Raw genomic sequence first — 20,753 nt, forward strand, 5'->3', positions numbered from 1 at the left:
GCCTCCTAAGGTCCCAGCCACCCTTACTTCCTCAACCATTTCCTCCCTGTCGGTAAGAATTAGGTCCGAAATAGCAGATCCCCTTGTTTTCTCTTTGACCTTTTGGAAGATAAAGTTGTCAGTAAGAGCGGATAAGAATTTGTTGGATCCATTACTTTTACCTGAGAGAGATTCCCAACAAATGTCTGGATAGTTAAAATCTCCCATAATAACGATGTCATGCTTTTTTGAGAGCTTGGTCATCTGATGTGGAAAGAGTTCATCCATATCTTCTGCTTGTCAAGACGGCCTATAGTAAATTCTCCTTGTATTCTTACCCAAACAGTGTCTACAGAACTACCATGCTCTGAAGCTTGAATCTCTGTGGAGATTAATGTTTTCCTAACATACAACGCAATACCTCCTCCCCTTTGTTTGGTCTGTTTCTTATAAATAAGTTATATCCTTCAAGCCTTGTATTCCAATCATATGTATCATTCCACCAGGTTTCTGTGATGTCTATAACACCATACTTCTCTTTCTGTGTTAGGAGCTCCAATTCTCCTTGTTTGTTTCCCGTGCTCTGTGCATTTGTGTAAAAACATTTTCGTTTGTGATCGGTATCTCTTGCTCCACTACTTGCCTTCTGATTTTTTTGTCTTTGTTCTTTCTTTCCACTTTTAATAGCAAGGTTCTCAAATGTATTAATTAGCTGTATATTTTTACCTGGCCTTTCACTTCCTTTCCCATGTTGTTCTAGTTTAAAGCTCTCCTAATGAGTGAAGCAAGGCGCCTGTCAAATATATGCTTACCTGTTTTTGTAAGGTGCAACCCATCTCTAGCAAGCAGTCCATCATATAGGTAATTCACTCCTATATGCTGCTCATGTTAATTGGACAATCAGATGATCCTCTTTACTGGTGGTCTATCGAGGGTGTCCTGAGCCTAGTTGCCTTATGTGTGTGCTCTCATGCATCCACTGGTCCCAACACCTACTGAAGTCTTGTCAGATCGGTCCAGGTAGCGGCAATTCATCAATATGACCAACCAGCTTCTTGCATTCCAATAATACACCCCCTCTCAGACTCTGGTAACTGGGCAAAATCTATTTGATTTATAAGTGTACATAGAGGTGCATTACACATATGTAGCCTCTAAAAGTTTTTTTATAGGCCAAGGGGGTAACTACTTTTAGTACCCCAGGTAGCAGGACAATTCATCTACTTACATCACAACACCCTGGGCGTTAGCAGCAACTGAAGTCACTTCCGGTGGAGACATCCTACACCAGTACCACACAAGTCTTAGTAATGTCTTTTCTGTGTGACCCTCGTAACTTTTTTATTTTTCTATTAATGCGGCTGACTGAGGGCTCATTTTTTGCACGGTGACTTGTAGTTTGTATTGGTATGAATTTAGGGAACATTGAACTTTTTGATTGCTTTTAATAAAAAAAATTTCTAGGAGACAGAGTGCCAAAAAAAGTGCAGTACAGCCATTCCGTATTTTTTTCCGACAGAGTCAACCATTTTGGATTAATAATTAGAGATGAGCGAGCGTACTCGGAAAGCACTACTCGCTCGAGTAATTTGCTTTATCCAAGTATCGCTGTGCTCGTCCCTGAAGATTCGGGTGCCGGCACGGAGCGGGGAGCTGCAGGGGAGAGCGGGGAGGAACGGAGGGGAGATCTTTCTCTCCCTCTCTCCCGCCCGCTCTCCCCTGCTCCCCGCTGCGACTCACCTGTCAGCCGCAGCGGCACCCGAATCTTCAGGGACGAGCACAGCGATACTCGGATAAAGCAAATTACTCGAGCGAGTAGTGCTTTTCCGAGTACGCTCGCTCATCTCTATTAATAATGTTACACTTCCATAAATCAGACCTTTATGGGTATAGCTATACAAATTTTTATGTTTTAAAAAATATTTATTTTTTCGGTGTGACGACTGGAAAACGTTTATTTTTTATTTTCAATTGCTTTTGATTTTTATAACTATAAAAAATCTTTAATTTACGTATTCTTACTTTTTTATTATTCCCCATAGGCAACTTAAACTTGCGATCATTTGATCGCTTATACAGTATGAGCCAATATAATGGTATTGCATTAACTACCTATTAAAGGTAGGTTTTTAATAGGCTACCTATTAAAAATATGCAACTTGCATCCTCGTATCCTCACACTTCATCTTTGATTCCATAGTATATCGCTGAGGAGGGGTGAGAGGATGAAGAAGCAGTCTGCACGCAGTGCCATGTGCCAGCAGCTGAGACCCTTTGTGTGAAGAACTAACGCAAAGATCTGAAAGTTCAAAACAAACAGGATGCATAAGGAACCACCATGCAGTTGCAGATGGAGAAATACAGAGAAAACCAACATTACCTTGCCAAGGGTGAGAAGAAATGCAGAGGGGACCACCATTACTTCCTTGTGCGGGGAAAACATACAGAGCGATAAATACAGAGTTGGCCATCATTTCTTGTGTGGGGAGACTTAGAAGACCACCATTATTTTGGAAGGGGACAAAAAAAACGTTAGATTGTGGGGGGACACAGGGAGCTGTCATAATTTTTTTTGGGTGTGGGGGGAGAAACACAAAGAACCACCATTATTTTGTAAGGGAAAGAAACACAAGGGATCACCATTACTGTGCAGGGGAGGACAGACTCAGGGGACCAACATTATTTTGTGTAAGGAAAAACATAAGAGCTCGCCATTATTTTGTACGGGAGAGAAACACAAAGGATCACCATTACTGTGTACTGAGGACAGACACAGGGGACCAACGTTATTTTGTGAGGGAAAGATTAACACAGGCGTTTACCATTATTTTGTGGAGGGGGAAACACAGTTACCACCATTACTTTGTGGTGATTTAGATAAATACAAAGACCACCATTGTGAGGGCACAGAGGGACCACTATTACCCACTATTACTTTATGGGGAACCACTATCTTGTCGGGGGGAGGGGAGCTTACTACTTTGGTGCACAAAGTGGGTATTATTACTGTGTTAGAGCACAAATAGGCACACTACTATTGTAAGGCACAGAGAGAGGACATTATTACTATGTGGAGGCAAAAGAGGGAGATTTTACAGTCTAAAATCACAAAGGGGGCAACTATTACTGTGTAGGGGCACAAAGGAGGTGACTATTTTACTGTGAGGCACAAAGGATGCATTATTTTGATATGGGGACAATGGGATACTTATTAATGTGTTGATAACTGAGCTGAGCCATTAAATCTGAGCCTATTGTGTTGTAATAATTGCCATATAGATATGCTGACTGATGTTTATAATTTTGAGGGCTAGGACCGTGAATTATGAGGTGAAGTTGCATGGGGAGAGGAGAAGAGGGGGTCAAGCTGACCATTTGCACCAGGGCCAATAAGCCTTTAGCCATGCCCGTGCACACAGCCAATCTCAAGAACTGCCCCCTACCTCCAACCTGGCTGTAAGCTACCGGCTGCTGCATTTCGCGGGCTATTGCCATCCTAGCCATATTTTCATAGTGCTTATGCATTTTTAATCCATATGGCCCTACTGCCCAAGTTGTAAAAACCCATGATAAAGCACCTATAGAAGTATGTTGAGACAGTAGAGAAAAAAAAGTTCCATACTCCATTTGATGCTCTATTATGGAGGTAATCTCTGTAATATAATGCCATACCAGGGCACTATGCTTGATACACAGAGCACCTATGGCTCCATAATATGGAACTTAAGGCGCTCCACATGCCTTTGTACAGGCTCTGCTCTTTGCATGATTCTTAATAGGAAATTGCATGCTCATTTCCCTTGGAGCAAAGGAGTAAGTTGAAGATCTTGGCTTCCAGCAGAAAAGTTATACCTACTGCAGCTCTATCCCCATATATCATGTAGAATCTATATACATACATGGTGCTTTTTCACTATTGACTAGCACATTGTCCAGCACCCCTTATAAACATTACAGTTGAACTGGCCTTATCTTTACTGATGCAACAACACTAATGACGCACAGCAATATAACTGGTCAACATTGTGTTTTTTGCCATTATGTCTTCTTTTTCAGGTACTCCACCTTTAACTGTTATTATGGTGATCTCACGGTTTGCAGGCTGTTTTGCTTCAAGCAGCAAGGCTTAGGTTTTGGTATGGCTTTAAAGAGAGTTAGATAATATGGAAGGTTTGACAATAATAGTATATTCAAATTAAGTGATAATTCGAGCATAGTGATGAATAATTGTCCTTCTTTTGTAAATTATCTATATATAAATGATAAAGTTTGCAATATACATCACATCACTAAGTATAAAGATTGTAAATTACATCACATCATTATTAGAGATGAGCGAACGTGTTCTTCCGAGCTTGATATTCGTGCGAATATTAGGGTGTTCGGTATGTTCGTTATCCGTAACGAACACCATGCGGTGTCCGGGTTACTTAAACTTTCTTCCCTGAGACGTTAGAGCTTTTTTTTGGCCAATATAAAGACAGGGAAGGCATTACAACTTCCCCCTGCAACGTTTAAGCCCTATACCACCCCCCTGCTGTGAGTGGCTGGGGAGATAAGGTGTCCGCCTGATATGAAAGTCTGCCCCTCCCGCGGTTCGCTATGGATGCATTCTATATGCGCTCAATGGGGCCAGCGGCAGCAGCGCTGACCCCATTGAGAACATATAGAAGACAAATCCTTCTTCTCTGGCACAGCTGTAACAGCTGTAGCAGAGAAGAACGATGTTTGCCCATTGAATTCAATGGAGCGGCAATACAGCATGTTCCACTGAATGCAATGGGCTGCCGGCGATCGCAGGATGAATGGTCGGAAAGGGGTTAAATATATAACCCCTTTCCTGCAATTCATCCAGAAATGTGTTACACTAAAAATATATACCGGCGTATAAGGCGACGGGGCGTATAAGACGACCCCCCAACTGTCACCTTATACGCCGGTAATACAGTGGAGCAAAGAATAAAAAGCATTACTTACGTTTTTAGATGATCTGCGGCGCTCCTGCAGGCTGTCACTCCCTCCTGGTCCACGGCAGAGTATTGCTTTCTCCACGAAAGACTTTAAATCCCTGCCTCCAGAAACACAGCCAATCACAGCCATTCAATGACATCATTGTCATTGGCTGTGATTGGCTGAAGGCACGTGTCTTTCTGGAGGCAGGGATTTAAAGCCTTTCATAGAGAAAGCAATACTCTGCCGTGGACCAGGAGGGAGTGACATCCTGCAGGAGCGCCGCAGATCATCTAAAAACGTAAGTAATGCTTTTTATTCTTTGCTCCACTGTATTGCCGGCGTATAAGGTGACAGTTGGGGGGTCGTCTTATACGCCCGGTCGCCTTATACGCCGGTATATATTTTTAGTGTAACACATTTCTGGATGAATTGCAGGAAAGGGGTTATATATTTAACCCCTTTCCGACCATTCATCCTGCGATCGCGGGCAGCCCATTGCATTCAGTGGAACATGCTGTATTGCCGCTCCATTGAATTCAATGGGCAAACATCGTTCTTCTCTGCTACAGCTGTTACAGCTGTGCCAGAGGAGGACGATCTTTATGCTGACAGTGGGGGGGGGGGGGCACTCTTGCCGCTATTGTGGCTTAATAGTGGGACCTGTGAACTTGAGATGCAGCCCACCATGTAGCCCCTCGCCTGCCCTATCCGTCACTGTGTCATTCCCATCACTTTCTTGAATTGCCCAGATTTTCACACATGAAAACCTTAGCGAGCATCGGCGAAATACAAAAATGCTCTGGTCGCCCATTGACTTCAATGGGGTTCGTTGTTCGAAACGAACCCTCGAGCATCGCGGGAAGTTCGTTCCGAATAACGAACACCCGAACATTTTGGTGTTCGCTCATCTCTAATCATTATCTATATATATAAAGGTTACAACTTACATCACATCACTGGGAGACAGCATCGTCTCACTTGTATAACAGCAGCTGGGATGCCCACTTTCAACATCACCAAGACAGAGAACCTTCTCCAATAATTGGATCAACAGGTAGGGTATTCACTCATTTGTCTGAAGAACTTCTGTCTTAGTTCCAGAAAGCACAAATGCCTACATGTCCCTTTTCTAGTCAGATAATAGTAATGCTAGCGTATTTTGACATGTGAAAAAAAAACATATTGTGTGCACACTCTGTTATACAACCATAATTGCCTCTTCCCAGACACACAATAATCTTTAGACATACACATCTACATTTGCTATACAACCAAAAATATGTTAGCTCTCTACCAGGTGAACAGAAGGAAACTCAAAATTCATGTATGGCTAAAAAACAGAATGGAGCCTATATAATCACACAATCAGCATATTCTTGATACAGGTGGGCACTTGCGGCTGGTGACGTCTGTGCTTATGCGTGTGTGCACAGTAGCGTAATGCCACATAGGCATTGCATTGGTAGGGTCTGTTGAAATAATGAGGTGTTTCACGTGCCCTGTGGTCAGTCTGTATGAGATAGTGAGTGACAGTGACAGTCTGGAAGTCCTGTGAATGGAGTTGAGCCTGCCAAGCAGGATCAATGATCCTGAAATTCAACTGAGTGGTTAAGGACGACTTTTAGTGCCTTGAATCCACTCTGGACTGCTGTGTGGTCTGGTAAGCTGGGAAGAAGGAAAAGCTGTTATGAGCAGAGATGGTCTAAAAATCCTGCAAGTGCTTCCAGAGCACTTCCAGAGTGATACCTGTACTGAGGGTGGGTGAAAGCTATGATGCCCTGCCTGATTTGTGTGACCAAGGACTGAGACCCTGCCAGAGCACTAGACCTTGCACACCATTTACTCTGACTTAAGGCTCACTCACATGGGCCTATTGTCAATGAGTATTATGTGTGTATTACTTACACATGTAATATGCAGTTTTAAAAGCCCATTGATTTAAACTGAGCCACTCACACCTGCATTTTTGCATGTGCATTATGATGAATGGGCAGCATGTCCTGTTTTCGCTCATATTACTATTTCTCTTTACCCAGGCCAAGATCCCTATGAGAACTTTTTCAGCCACAACTCATGTCTGCACACTCTCTCCACTCTGTTGCTACTTTCACACTTGTCAGTATCCACCCCCATAATAATAGTGCCCCATTGAATAATGGCCTCCTCTGTGGCCCCATAAAGTAATTGTGCACCATCTGCGTCCCCAAATAGTAATAGCGCCCCCACTAAATAAGTGCTCCCCTTGTTGGCCCCATTTAGAATAGTGACCTTTTTGTGCCACCAAATGGTAACACTGCACCCTCTGTGGCTTCAATTAGTTATACTGTTTCATTCTATGGCCCCCAATTAGTAATAGTGCCCAATTATATGTCCCTAATTGGTACTACTGCCCCTTTGGTAGCCATAATTAGTAATTGTGCCACCTCTGTGGACTAAATTTGTAATAGTGCCTTCACTGTGGTCCTGATTAATGATAGGACCACCGTGGAAGCACTATTACTAATTAGGGTTACAGGAGGCATTATTACTATTTAGGGCCACAGAAGGGGATACTGTTACTAATGAGGGTCACAGGGGACACTGTTATTAATTGGGACCACAGTGGAAGCACTATTACTAATTAGGGTCACGGGGAGGCATTATTACTATTTAGGGCCACAGAAGGGGATACTGTTACTAATGAGGGTCACAGGGGACACTGTTATTAATTGGGACCACAGTGGAGGCACTATTACTAATTAGGGTCACAGTGGGGGCACTGATTAATAACAGTGCCCCCTGTGGCCCTCATTAATAACAGTATCCCCTTCTGTGGCTCTAATTAGTAATAAGGCCTCACTGTGGCTATAATGCCCTCTTCTGTTGCTATTCCCTTAACTGAACGTCTGGCTGGCCAGCAAAGTAATCAACAATCTTTTGACAAGCAGCTTCTCCTGTCACACTCACTATGAAAAGTTCAGGCCACCATGCAGTGCTTTAGGACAATTTGACGCTTCCCCCTTCTCCTGTCCTATACTGCACTACATACAGGAAGGCTGAGAATTCATGTTAGTCTGAGTATAAAGCAGCATGCATTACAGCCAGAACTTCGCACAGTGAGTCTGACAGAAGAAGCTACTTGTCAAAAAGAAGAGGTTGCTGCTCAGAAGTGTAGTGGGTGTGCAGTACCAGTGTGTTGGTCCAGTACATGCTTTCCTGGCCCTCTCCATAATGTCATACATGTCTGTCTTATGTTGATGCACTTTGCAAAACTGTCTTCTCACTCTGTTATGTGTATTGCATAGCTGCAGCATGTGATGGGTTAATGTCTGCAAAGTATGAGCTGACTGTTGGCAAATGTAACAATTCTATCCTGTCACGTGGTATGAGAAAGGTTATAAATGTGAGTGCTTGGGTGTGGGAAAAGGTCTTCCATTCTAGTCTTCAATCTGATAGAGCAAAGCACAGAGGCACATGGGGGCACCTTCAGGCCTCATGTGTTGAAGATGGAAGAAAAGGTGATACTTCCCGGAATGCCTGCTTCTGTGAACTGTAAGTGAGCCCCCAAGTGAGAGAGAGAGAGAGAGTGTGAGCTAGTACTAAGTCTTTCTTACACAAGGCCCAGTGCAGAGGTACTCTTCCTTTCTCAATTATTCACACCCAAGCGTCCTGAAGTCTAGGACTGCTGTGGTGGAGGTACACATCTACATTTGTCATGCACACAGGCGTCCTAAAGTATGGGACCACTGTGTGGAGTAACTCATCTTCCAGATTGTCTGCATATATTCCTAATCTTGCCTGCACTTGGAAGACTGTCTATTTTGCCTTGTATTGCTGAATTTGCCAAGTAAAGTTATTCCAGGCCCTGACCGTTCCCAGGGACCTGAGGTGCTATAAACTTGTCTGTGGTTCAATTATTTTCCCGCCGATGTTCATACCGGTGGGTACCGGAATGGTGGCATTATCTTGCACAAGCCTTTCACCTGTCCTAATGTTTATTGGGCATCCCCATGCCGGGGTAGTCCGGAAGAGGCCCAGCGCTACCCTGGCCTTGGCTGTGTGCGTCCCTCTAGGAGGGAGCCTGGTAAGTGCCGCCGTGGTAAGCCAGCATCCTGCCCTCCCTGCTCCTCAGCGCATGCCATGTGTCCGGGGTCACCCAATGGGATTCTGCAGCATGCAGGTGGTTTGAAAAGTGGCAAGAACAACCAGATAAAGTCCGAAGTGTAATAACCTGCTTACTGTTGGATACAATTATGGACTGAGCACTTTATGGTGAAAAAATATCTGTATGTATACTTTTGAGATAAAACAAGAAGTAAAGAATTTATTGCAGGTGTGAAAAGTTGACAATTAGTATAAGTAAATTGATACAAAACACTCATGGTAATTAAATTGTATAATTCTGTTAAATGCCAAGTGGGTTCACCAGGAGCAATGACACTGCTATCGGGGGCTCAGTGACTCCTTCTGCAACAACTTTTGGAGGAGTTTGTTACTGAACAATGGCCATGCTCTGATGGAAATCTTATCAGACAGCACACGGATACTTGTCCAATATACATAGACCCCGCACATTGTGTATGCTAGTTTCATCTGTGAAAATGGACAAGAATAGGACATACAGTGATTATCTTTTTCACACCTTCGGTCTGTGTGAAAGAATGTTCATGTGAATATCCTAAATGGCTATCATGGGTCTGTGTATTGTTCATGGAATACATGGACAGCACACAGCCCAAAAATACAGCTTTCTAAGGGTAGATTCACACAAGGGTGTTTATGTGCGTACATACGTGCACACAAAAACATGCTCCTATTAGAAACATTGGTTCCCTATGGTGTGTTCACATGTCCATGTTTTATAGGCGTGCAAACGCACGTACCTGCAAAACATAGGACATGTGTGCGCCATAGGTCTATCACAGTGATTAGTGCCAGGAGGACTCCCCATGGGGAGTAAAGAATCCCCTGCCACAGCTGTGACAGCTGTGGCAGGGGATCGCGATGTTCTTCCATTGTTTTCAATGAGACTGGGGGCACTTTTAACCTATCTATAGCTCGTTTAACCTGTAACCAAAAAACATACAAACACAACTTCTTGCTGAAAAAAACGTGGGTTGGCCACAGCTTTATTAAATAATACCAACATATATATTAACTTTACTATTTAATTTTAACTTTACTAACTTTTTTAACTCTAACCTCCCATGCCTAACTGAACTCTTGTCAAAACTGTAACGGCCCAGAGGACGTTCGTAAGCCCCTATACATGGGCCTGTAAACCTTCCTATTGCGCCGTAGCCCGCATGGGAAGCTCCCGGCCTCACTTTCTGCTGTGACAACTTCCTACCTACTCCTACTTCCCAAAAAAAAAAACAACACCCCCTTTTTACCCTCCCCTGGGCGGGCGGGTGGGCGTTGTCCTCTAGCGCTCCTTCTCTCTCGCTGTCTAACACTCTACTGCTTTCCCGCTCCCCGCTCTCGTCTCTTCCTGTCTGTAGCTCCTCCCCTTCCCTCTAACCCCTCACTATTCTCAAATCTCCCTCACCTTCACGCCCCCAGTCCCACGCCGCCTCGTTAAACACTTTGCGGCATACAAGACCGGCACTTCTGCAGCAATGGACTGCTGGCAAGCCCAGCAGGGATTTTCGGGGTAGGGCTTTCAATATAATCCCTTCCCTGAAAATCAATTCCTAGAATGTGTTAAAAATAAAAAAATAAATTATACAATGAATGGCAAGCACTGCCTGTGATTGGTCAAAGCAGTCAGCCAGTCACAGGCAGCACTCAGCTGTCATTCAATGAATGGCTGAGAGCTGCCTGTGATTGGCTAAGCGCTCAGCCAATCAGATACAGCCCTTTCAGCAGGCGGGGATTTTAAATCCCTGCCTGCTGAAAGAGATTCAGAGCAGTGTAGGAAGAAGACAGGCTAGATGCATCTGAGCCCTGGCAGCTGAGGAGAGGCGAGTATAATTTTTTTTTATTTTTAACACATTCTAGGGATTATTTTCAGGGAAGGGCTTAGTTTTAAAGTCCTTCCCTGAAAATCTCTGCAGGGCTTGCCAGCAGCCCATTGCTTTCAATGGGACTGCAGATGTCCCATTGAAAGAAATGGGAGACCATCGCGATCCTCTACTACAGAAATCCATCATGTGCAGGAGGCCTTAGAAAGAAGATGATAACCACAATGCTCAATAGTGGAAATTAAAGGGGTTTTCTGGGCAAATACTATTAATTACCTATCCTCAGGATAGGTCATCTGAAGTTGATCCCAGGGATTAGCTGATCGTCCAGCCTGTGGTCAGTGCAGCAGGGCTGGACGTTGTCATTTGGGTCAGAGCAGGAAGTCTCTCCCTTTAAAATCAATGAGAGTGAAGCTGCCAATTACACATTCATCTCCATCCCCAGTGCAGAGCAGGAAGCGTAATAGGCAGTTTAGACCCTTATGATGATGTCCAACCCTACTACACCTGCACAGACAGCAAGCTGAACAATCAGCTGATCCCTGGGGACCCCGAGCAGTAAGGGTCATCACTTGTATTTACCAAAAAAAAACATTTTAAAGTTCATTGTTTATGTAAATATATTCTCTTGCTTTCTCCAATAGGTATCATACTTGTCATACGGGTCCGACCTCCATTTACAAGCTGCTCCATCAGTTCTCCTTCAATAAATGGAAAGCCAAGGGAAGACACTAACATTCCAGAAATGTTTTAAGATTGTCATTGCACAATTCTGCCTTGCAATCATTTTATTTTCATACTACAATTATGTAAACCGCTCGGTGTTCATTGATAAATCAGCATATACAAATATCAATCAAGAACCAGCTAACACCACAAAGTTGATCCTTCTTTGGGTCTGGCCATTCGGTAGTAAATTTCCACTTAATGACTGCCCGCCTCCATACACTAATATATCTGGATGCCTTTACACAGATAACAAAACATTGTATTCTTCTGCAGACGCAGTTGTTTTCCATCACAGAGATGTATGCTATTCCAGAAAACAGTTACCTCAGGCTCCAAGACCACCAAATCAGTATTGGGTGTGGTTCAACTTGGAGTCTCCATCCCATAGCGCAAACTTGCATCTTATGGATAATCTCATCAACCTCACAATGTCTTACAGAGCGGACTCAGATATTTTCTCACCTTATGGTTGGCTAGAACCCAATCAGCAGCAAGAAGATAACTTCACCATACCTCCAAAGACCAAGCTGGTGGCCTGGGCAGTCAGTAACTGGAACCCAAGTTCCAAAAGAGTGCGCTACTATCAGGAGCTAAAGAAATATCTATCTGTAGACATATACGGAAGGCAGCATTTACCTCTTCCGGGAGATGACAATGGAAAAACACTGTCCAAGTACAAGTTTTACTTTTCCTTTGAAAACTCAATTCATGAAGACTATATAACAGAGAAACTCTGGTTGAATGCATTAACATACGGGTGTGTACCAGTTGTACTGGGTCCTTCTCGTAAAAGCTATGAGCGGTTTATTCCAAAAGACTCTTTTATACATGTTGATGACTTCCCGACACCTGAAGAGCTCGCTAAATATATCTTAAAGTTGGACAAAGATGAGGATGCTTACCAACAGTATTTTACATGGAGGTCCAGACTTCATCCCATTGGAAATACTAATTGGCAGACTCATTACTGCCGAGTATGTAAGGCACTAAAAGAAGCTCCTATGCACAAAACTATTTCAAAACTTGGAGAATGGTACAAATAATTTTAGGAGTTGTTTGATACTTTTTATTTTATTTTTTCCTATTAATTATATCAACCCAAAAAAGTATGATAATTTAACCCAAAAGGATTTCCCCCTCTTTGTTTTTTTCCACACTTTCAAAGAATCATAACTTTATTTTTCCATTAACATAGCTACAAGAGGGCTTGTTTTTTGCGGGACCTGTTTTATTTTTCAATGGTACTATATAGTATACCATACAATGTACTGGAAAACTTAAAAAAAAAACTTAAGTGAAGTGAAATAGAAAAAAAACCTCTCAGTTTTGGGGGTGTGGAATCTTGTTTTCACGGCATACATGTTGTAGCAAAAATAACATGATACCTTTATTCTGAGGGACGGTACGATTATGAAGATACCAAAAATTATATAGTTTTACTTTTTCTGTATTGATTTTAAACAGTAAAATATGTTTGGAAAAAATAACATTATTTTCTGCCGCCATCTTCTGACAGCCATAACGTTTTGTTTTTCTGTCGATATAGTTATAGGGCACTTTTTTTTCTATTATCCCATTTTAGAGTTCGTATAATTTTTCGATCACTTTAAATTAAATTTTTTTTCTTGGTGACTGCTCGACCAAAAAACTCAATTCTGGCATTATAATTTTTACTGATAATGTACACCATGTGCGATCAATATATGTCACTTTAATAGATTGTACTTTTATGGATGCGGAGATGTAAAACATGCTTTTCAATAATTTTTTTTACTATTAATATTAGAAAAGGTTTATTTTTAAACTTTTGCTTCCTTTTTTCCAATAATTAAAAAAACGTTTTTTCCCCTTATTTTTACATTTTTTTTTAGTCCCCACAGAGAACCTTGAACTTGTGATCACAGCATTACCACAGTATTACATTGTACTGCACTTTTGCAGGCAGTCTATGAAGGAGTGCCACAGGCAAACATTCATCGGCATTTATTCATTGCAGTCCTGGGACATTCAGGACCCTCAAACAATGATAAGGGAATTTAAATACTGCTGTCAGAATTGACAGCGGCATTTAGAGGGTTAACAGCCATGATTAGCGTTAGCGCTGATCAAGGCTGTTGCAGATGAGTGTCTGCTATCACAGAGAGCCGGCACTCACCTTGTGTGGAGTGTGATCGGCTTGTGATCCCAATCCATATAGACCCTGCATACCCAGGACATAAATGTATGCCCTATGGTGTTAAAGGGGTTGTCCGATTATGGGACAACATTCCTTGTACAGGTCCAATGCTGCTAAAATAACAAAAGGATCTGCATGTACTTCCCCTCAGCCCTGCAAACTAGCGCTGTGGCCCTGAGGAACTTCCAGCGTTTGTTGTGGAGGATGATGTTACGGAATGTCACCTGATTGCTGCAGCGAATCAGAGGCTGCAGCATCATCGCTCTCAACTCCTTGCATCATGCAGCTCAGGATGTGAGCATTGATGCCAGGAGTTCAGAATGATGGTGCTGCAGCCACCGCGTTACACCGGTCAGGTGACAGTGTGTGATGTCATCCTGCACAACAAACACCAGGAGATCAGCGAGGCCATAGTGCTGGATCGCAGAGGCTGAGGACAGGTAAGTACTGTGTCTTTTGGTATTTTAGCACCATAGTACCTGTACAGGGAATGGTGTCCGGTAACTGGACAACCCCTTTAAAAGATGTAACCGTTACAGTATACTGTAGCATAGCAGACACATTACGATACTATATAGTAGAATAGATATGGATGATGTATCTGTTCTGCACTTATAAGAGTATTAGAAGTCATCAAGTTCTGTGACCATCTCAAAGCACAATTATAGTGCATTATGCCTTATAAAACCAACCTGAACTGCTGCAGAAGCTTTCTGAAAAGTGAGGAAGAGATCCCTGTTTACTAATGGTTAGGTTATTGAATAGGTTATGTTAATAAGGCAGAATTTTCCGTGGAGAATTCCACCTTTAAAAAAGTACATTAAAATCCAGGGCCTTCTGCCGCGGTTTCTGGTACAGATCTGCACACAGAATTTGCCCATAGAAAGCTATTTTCTACATCAGAATTAGGCTACATTCACACGGTCGAGCGTAATATCGGGCTGTGAATCATGGCCTGGTTTTGTGCTCACCAACATGCAATTTTTCCCACAGATGGAAGATGATTTTGTTTCAAAACCGCCTTGAATCAACACTGGGAAAAAGCGGTCTTCCACCACGACTGACAGCCCTCGCATCACATCGTGTGCGCCAAGCACCATGCTGACGCCGGCCCCATTGAAAACGATGGGTGGTGTGATACGAGAGCACGCACAATGATTGAACATGGAGCGATGCGGGAACAATTCAAAAGAATGGGGTTCGTATTCTTGCAAGATTTGTGCGCCCGTGTGAAGGCAGCATTACACATGCGGATTTTGCCCATTAACGGCAAATTCGGTGTATGAATCCACACCAATAACCGCAGTAGAAATCCACGGATTATGACATGATTTTTGATGCAGAATTTGTCGTGGAAAATTCCATGGTGAATTACGCCGTATGAACGTACCCTTACAGTAGTTTAACTACATGCCTGAAAGATAGGGCAGGTTCTATCTTTTCCCCTACATATAAATCATGGCTGGTAGAAGAGGTGGTGAAAATGAAACCATTGAAATCAGATAGAGATCAGTGGTTTCGTCTTGTCCCGTCATACGGCTGTGATTATCATGGCCGTAGAAGGGGACAAAACCGCGCCTGTCTCACTCCGCCCTAAAAGAAAGAGGGAACACTACGTATCAGTCAGTGGCGGGCGCAGGAGAATAAACGTCCTGCACAAGCCATGTGTAATAGACTTCTACAGATGGAGGTAGCTTCTATCTATGTAGCACAATTAAACAGGAATTGTCATGTCCTCACATCAGTGGGGCCGGCAGAATGGATTAGCAGCCGTAGCCCTGCTGTTTCCAATAATGTCTCTCTTTTCCCTCCTGTTGTAGCCACGTTAAAAAATCATGAACATGTGAAGCATTGGTTTCCAATATATTCATTCAGATAAGCGATTTTTAGGCGCAAAAAAAATAGCACATCAGCGACTGCAAACCGCAACCAATTTTATACACAGTGTCAAAAGATTGGTCTTGTCCTATCTTTTGCCAAGATACACAGGAAGCTCCCAAAGATTATTATGGGAGCTAAAAAAAAGGGGGGGGGGGGTAGAGTTTAGCAGCGTCCAACACTGGGAAAAGAAGACAGCTGGCTCTATTTAAGCATTTGCAGGAATTCTGAGGATTTCTGCCGACCGAGGGATTTCCACACTGCAGTGTATTTTTTCACCAATATGCCATCTGTCGGAATGGACAAGAAAATGCTAATTAAATCGGAACTTGATCGTGGCTATTCTTCATTCATGCGATTTTTAGCCGAGATCTGCCGAGCGTAAAAACACATATGGTTGTGTTAACAAGGCGTTACTCACAAAACTATGCAGTCATTAACAAATAATATTAATACCCACGGTTAACACCTGAGGGTAGGTCATCATTATTATTTGCCTGAAAACATCTTTGAATTTAACACAATACACTTGTATGAGGCCTGGTTTTTGCAAAACTAGTTCTTTTTGGTTCTTTTTATGGCTACATACTTTATACAGTGAGTAACTAATTTATATGTAATAGAAATCATACAATAAGCTATTTAATACTGTTTCTTTATTTTTCACACGATTCACCAATCTCTTTAAGTAAAGTAATACATTCCTAGAACTTATTTGTTACATGAGATATATATACTGTATATATATATATATATATATATATATATATACCGTATATACCGGCGTATAAGGTGACGGGGCGTATAAGACGACCCCCCAACTGTCACCTTATACGCCGGTATACAGTGGAGAAAAAAAAAAAAATCATTACTCACCTCCCACGGCGTTCTGTCGCGCTCCGGCAGGATGTCGCTCGCTCCGGCAGGCTGTCGCTGGCTCCTCGTCCCCGGCGCAGCATAGCTTTCTGAATGCGGGGCTTGAAATCCCCGCTTCCAGAAAGCTAATACACACGCCGGCAGCCATGACATCATTGAATGGCTGTGATTGGCTAAGGCGCACGTGGCTTCAGCCAATCACACTATTCAATGACATCATTGAATGGGTGTGATTGCTAACACGTGCGCCTTCAGCCAATCACAGCCATTCAATGCTGTCATGGCTGCCGGCATGTGTATTAGCTTTCTGGAAGCGGGGATTTCAAGCCCCGCATTCCGAAAGCTATGCTGCGCCGGGGACGAGGAGTGAGCGACAGCCTGCCGGAGCGAGCGACATCCTGCCGGAGCGCGACAGAACGCCGGGGGAGGTGAGTAATGAATTTTTTTTTTTTTACACTTTTTTTTTTTTATATTACCGGCGCATAAGACGACCCCCGACTGCAGAGCAGATTTTTCGGGGTTCAAAAGTCGTCTTATACGCCGGTATATACGGTATATACTATTTGCTGCTTCGTTACCATTATAAAATAAAAAATATTATATGTAAAATGCGTTTACACTATTTTGTTCTTATTTACTTTGTAGTACATACGTTTTCTCTCCCAAGTTTTTATTGAAAGTTTTACAAAGTTTACAAATAATTGATGCAAAGTGAAAGGTTGATAAATACGGGTTGTGTGGCACTATGAAGGTATGGTTATGTGAAATGGAAGCTCTCATACAAAATTGTGCAAAAATACAGATAAAGAAGTTACATAAAAGAGAAGTAAAACTGTTTTATAAGTTGTCGTATCAAAACTTAATGTCATTATTATAACTACAAAGTATTAATCTCAATGCTCACAAGCCTCCATGAGCTGTATGCAGAGAACAGCAGGTGGTCTGTTTGCTGCATACAGCTCCTTTGTTCTGCCATGGGACTGCAAGCTGAATACAATGTAATCAGTGCTCCCGTGGAGAACAGAGCACTCCGACCGAATGAAGGATTTTATGCTCACCTAAAAATCATCGTTTGGGCAAAAAATTTAAATGATGCTAGCATTTACACGCAAGGATTATTGCTCAAAAGACATCGTTTGAGCAAATTTTGAACAATAGTGGTTGCCTGTAAATGGTCCTTAACAAAAGTCTTTGGAAAGTGATTAAAAAGTATGCAAACCACAGCGCAGCAAGTTATCATAACGCTTTAAAAGTCAAGCTAAACTCTGCTGCATCTGTAGGAAACTTAGAGACTAGGTGCACATAGGACCTCAACCTGCAAGCCCAAGATTGGTGAACAGGTAGCTGGACTGAGATAGGGAATATATTAGAAAGTTGCCCTGCAAAACTTTTACAGTTTGATTTTTCAAAAATGTTAAAATATATTATAGATGTCCTTACAATTCCCCACAATCTATAATGTCCAGTAATGTGATATTTGAAGGCAGTGTTATATTTGCATTGACCAAAATTTCATACAATCTCTCATAGAAACCTAAGAAAACATTTTTTACTTGGTCTGATAATAATTGGTTCTGAAAGTATAAGTAGTCTGAGAATATTTAGGGGTTCTGGTCTTGGGTCTAAAATTAATATAAGGTCTGATCTGGGGTCTGAAGATGTGAAATATTAGGCTGCCATGTTGTCATCAGCAGCCATATTGTAAGGCTGCATTCAGATGAACGTATATCGGCTCGGTTTTCATGCCGAGCCGATATACGTTGTCCCCGTGTGCAGGGGGGGGAGGATGGAAGAGCCAGGAGCAGGAACTGAGCTCCCGCCCCCTCTCTGCCTCCTCTCCGCCCCTCTGCACTATTTGGAATGTAAGGAGGCAGGACAGGGCGGGGCTAAGTTCTGATATACGTTCGTCTGAATGCAGCCTAAGGGCTTAGTCAGACGGGCGTTTTTTGCCGCGATTTGCGCATGCGCATGCGTCCGGCGATTTTTTAAAACCATTGCTTCGCAATGGTATCGGACACATGAGCGCTTTTTATGCGCTCGTCCGAAAAATTATAGAACAAAAAATCGCAGATTGCACCTATCTGCGATCTGCGATTCCTGTTCGCTTCTGTATATGCGCTCAATGGGGCCGGCGGCAGCAGCGCCGACCCCATTGAGAACATATAGAAGACAAATCATTCTTCTCTGCCACAGCTGTAACAGCTGTGGCAGAGAAGAACGATGTTTGCCCATTGAATTCAATGGAGCGGCAATACAGCCGCTCCATTGAAAGCAATGGGCTGCCGGCGTGCGCGGGGTTAATTGTCGGGAAGGGGTTAAATATATAAACCCTTCCCTGCAATTCATGCTAAAATGTGTTAAAATAAAAAAAAATTGTATACTCACTAGAGATGATCGAACATGTTCGGCCCCGCCCCTTTTCGCCCGAACACCGAACTTTGCGAGTACTTCCGTGTTCGGGCGAAAAATGTTCGGCGGTCGCCGTGGCAGCGCGGGGGGTGCGGCGGGGAGTGGGGGGGAGAGGGAGAGAGAGAGGGCTCCCCCCTGTTCCCCGCTGCTGCCGCCCGCGCTGCCACGGCGACCCCCGCCCCCCGGCGGCCCCCGAACATTTACGCCCGAACACTGAAGTGTTCGGGAAAGCCGGTGTCCGGGTGCGTAAGTGTCCGTAACGGACACGTTCGATCATCTCTAATACTCACCTTTCCGCTGCAGCCGGAGTCCAGCCGCGGCCGCTGTCAGTTCTCCTGAACTGCTTCTCGGCACTATTCAGCCGGCGGGGCTTTAAAATCCCCGCCTGCTGAATGATCTGCTCTGATTGGTCACAGCCTGACCAATCAGAGGCCGGTTTCACTCACACACCCATTCATGAATTCATGAATGGGTGAGTGACTGCTGCCTCTCAGCGCTGAGCCAATCAGGGGCAGGTCTGACTCACATCCATTCATGAATTCATGAATGGGTGTGAGTGAGGCATGCCTCTGATTGGCTCAGCGCTGAGCCAATCAGGGGGCAGGTCTGACTCACACCCCCTTCACACCCACTGCAGGACGGCTGCCCGGAGCTGCAGGCAGAAGGTGAGAATGCAATTTTTTTTTATTTTAACACATTTTAGGATGGATTGCAGGTAAGGGCTTATATATTTAAGCCCTTACCGACAATTCATCCCGGGCTCGCCCGCAGCGCATTGCTTTCAATGGAGACGGCTGTATTGCCGTCTCCATTGAATGCAATGCGCTGGACAGCTCCGGCCCGTTTCTAATGAAACGCGGCTAGGAGCAGATTTTCGGGCGATTTGCGGGCGACTTGCGCGCACCGGTCACGCGATTTGCGGATGCGCATCCGTCATGCGATCCGCAAATCGCGGCAAAAAACGCCCGTCTGACTAAGGCCTAAGGCCTCAGTCAGATGGGCGATTTTTCGCGTCCGGCGATTTTTAAAAACCATTGCTTTGCAATGGTATCGGACACATGAGCGCTTTTTATGCGCTTGTTCGATAAATTATAGAACAGAAATCGCAGATCGCACCTATTTGCGATCTGCAATTCCTGTTCTCTTCTCTATATGCGCTCAATGGGGCCGGCGGCAGCAGCGCCGACCCCATGGAGAACATATAGAAGACAAATCATTCTTCTCTGCCACAGCTGTAACAGCATGGGTGGGTCCCAGGAAGCCACCGGCGGTACATAAATATTTCTCATTGCAGTACCCAGCACAGCTGAGGTAACGTAAGGTTTAATGCAGGTAGGCTTCGGCCCACACTGCATGCCCCAGTCAGACTGGGGTTCTTTAGAAGTGGACACATGCAGTTACAACTCCGTGTGGACCGACAGCATGGGTGGCTCCCTGGAACTCACCGGCGGTACATAAATATATCCCATTGCAGTGCCCAGCACAGCTGAGGTAATGTCAGGTTTAATGCAGGTTGGCCAAAAATTACTAGGATTACACTGTAGGCGAGGGGCCAAAAAAATTGGTGTACCAACAGTACTAATGTACCTCAGAAAAATTGCCCATGCCCAACCAAGAGGGCAGGTGAAACCCATTAATCGCTTTGGTTAATGTGGCTTAATTTGTAACTAGGCCTGTAGGCAGCCCAGTTAAAATAAAAATTGGTTCAGGTGCAAGTTTCAACGCTTTAATGAGAATTGAAACGTATAAACATTGTTTACAAAAGTTATATGACTGAGCCTTGTGGGCCTAAGAAAAATTGTCCGTTTGGC

General features: G+C 43.6%; 1 protein-coding gene across 3 annotated transcripts in view; it reads left to right on the top strand.

The window, feature by feature from the left end:
- Positions 1–13,943, top strand: part of LOC136582160 (4-galactosyl-N-acetylglucosaminide 3-alpha-L-fucosyltransferase FUT6-like) — a 46,141-nt gene extending 32,198 nt beyond the window's left edge. For 2 of the 3 annotated variants that reach the window (XM_066582989.1, XM_066582990.1), the window contains 3 exons: positions 2,180–2,369; positions 5,868–5,986; positions 11,519–13,943. In XM_066582989.1, coding sequence (XP_066439086.1) covers positions 11,585–12,646 — 1,062 coding nt within the window. In that variant the 5' untranslated portion in view covers positions 2,180–2,369; positions 5,868–5,986; positions 11,519–11,584 and the 3' untranslated portion in view covers positions 12,647–13,943. Of the gene's footprint in view, positions 1–2,021; positions 2,101–2,179; positions 2,370–5,867; positions 5,987–11,518 lie in introns of all 3 variants that reach the window. The other variant, XM_066582988.1, reaches the window with a different exon arrangement.
- The last annotated feature ends 6,810 nt before the right edge of the window (positions 13,944–20,753 follow it).

Source organism: Eleutherodactylus coqui, chromosome 11 (assembly GCF_035609145.1).
Source record: "Eleutherodactylus coqui strain aEleCoq1 chromosome 11, aEleCoq1.hap1, whole genome shotgun sequence".
NCBI classification, from domain to species: Eukaryota; Metazoa; Chordata; class Amphibia; order Anura; family Eleutherodactylidae; genus Eleutherodactylus; species Eleutherodactylus coqui.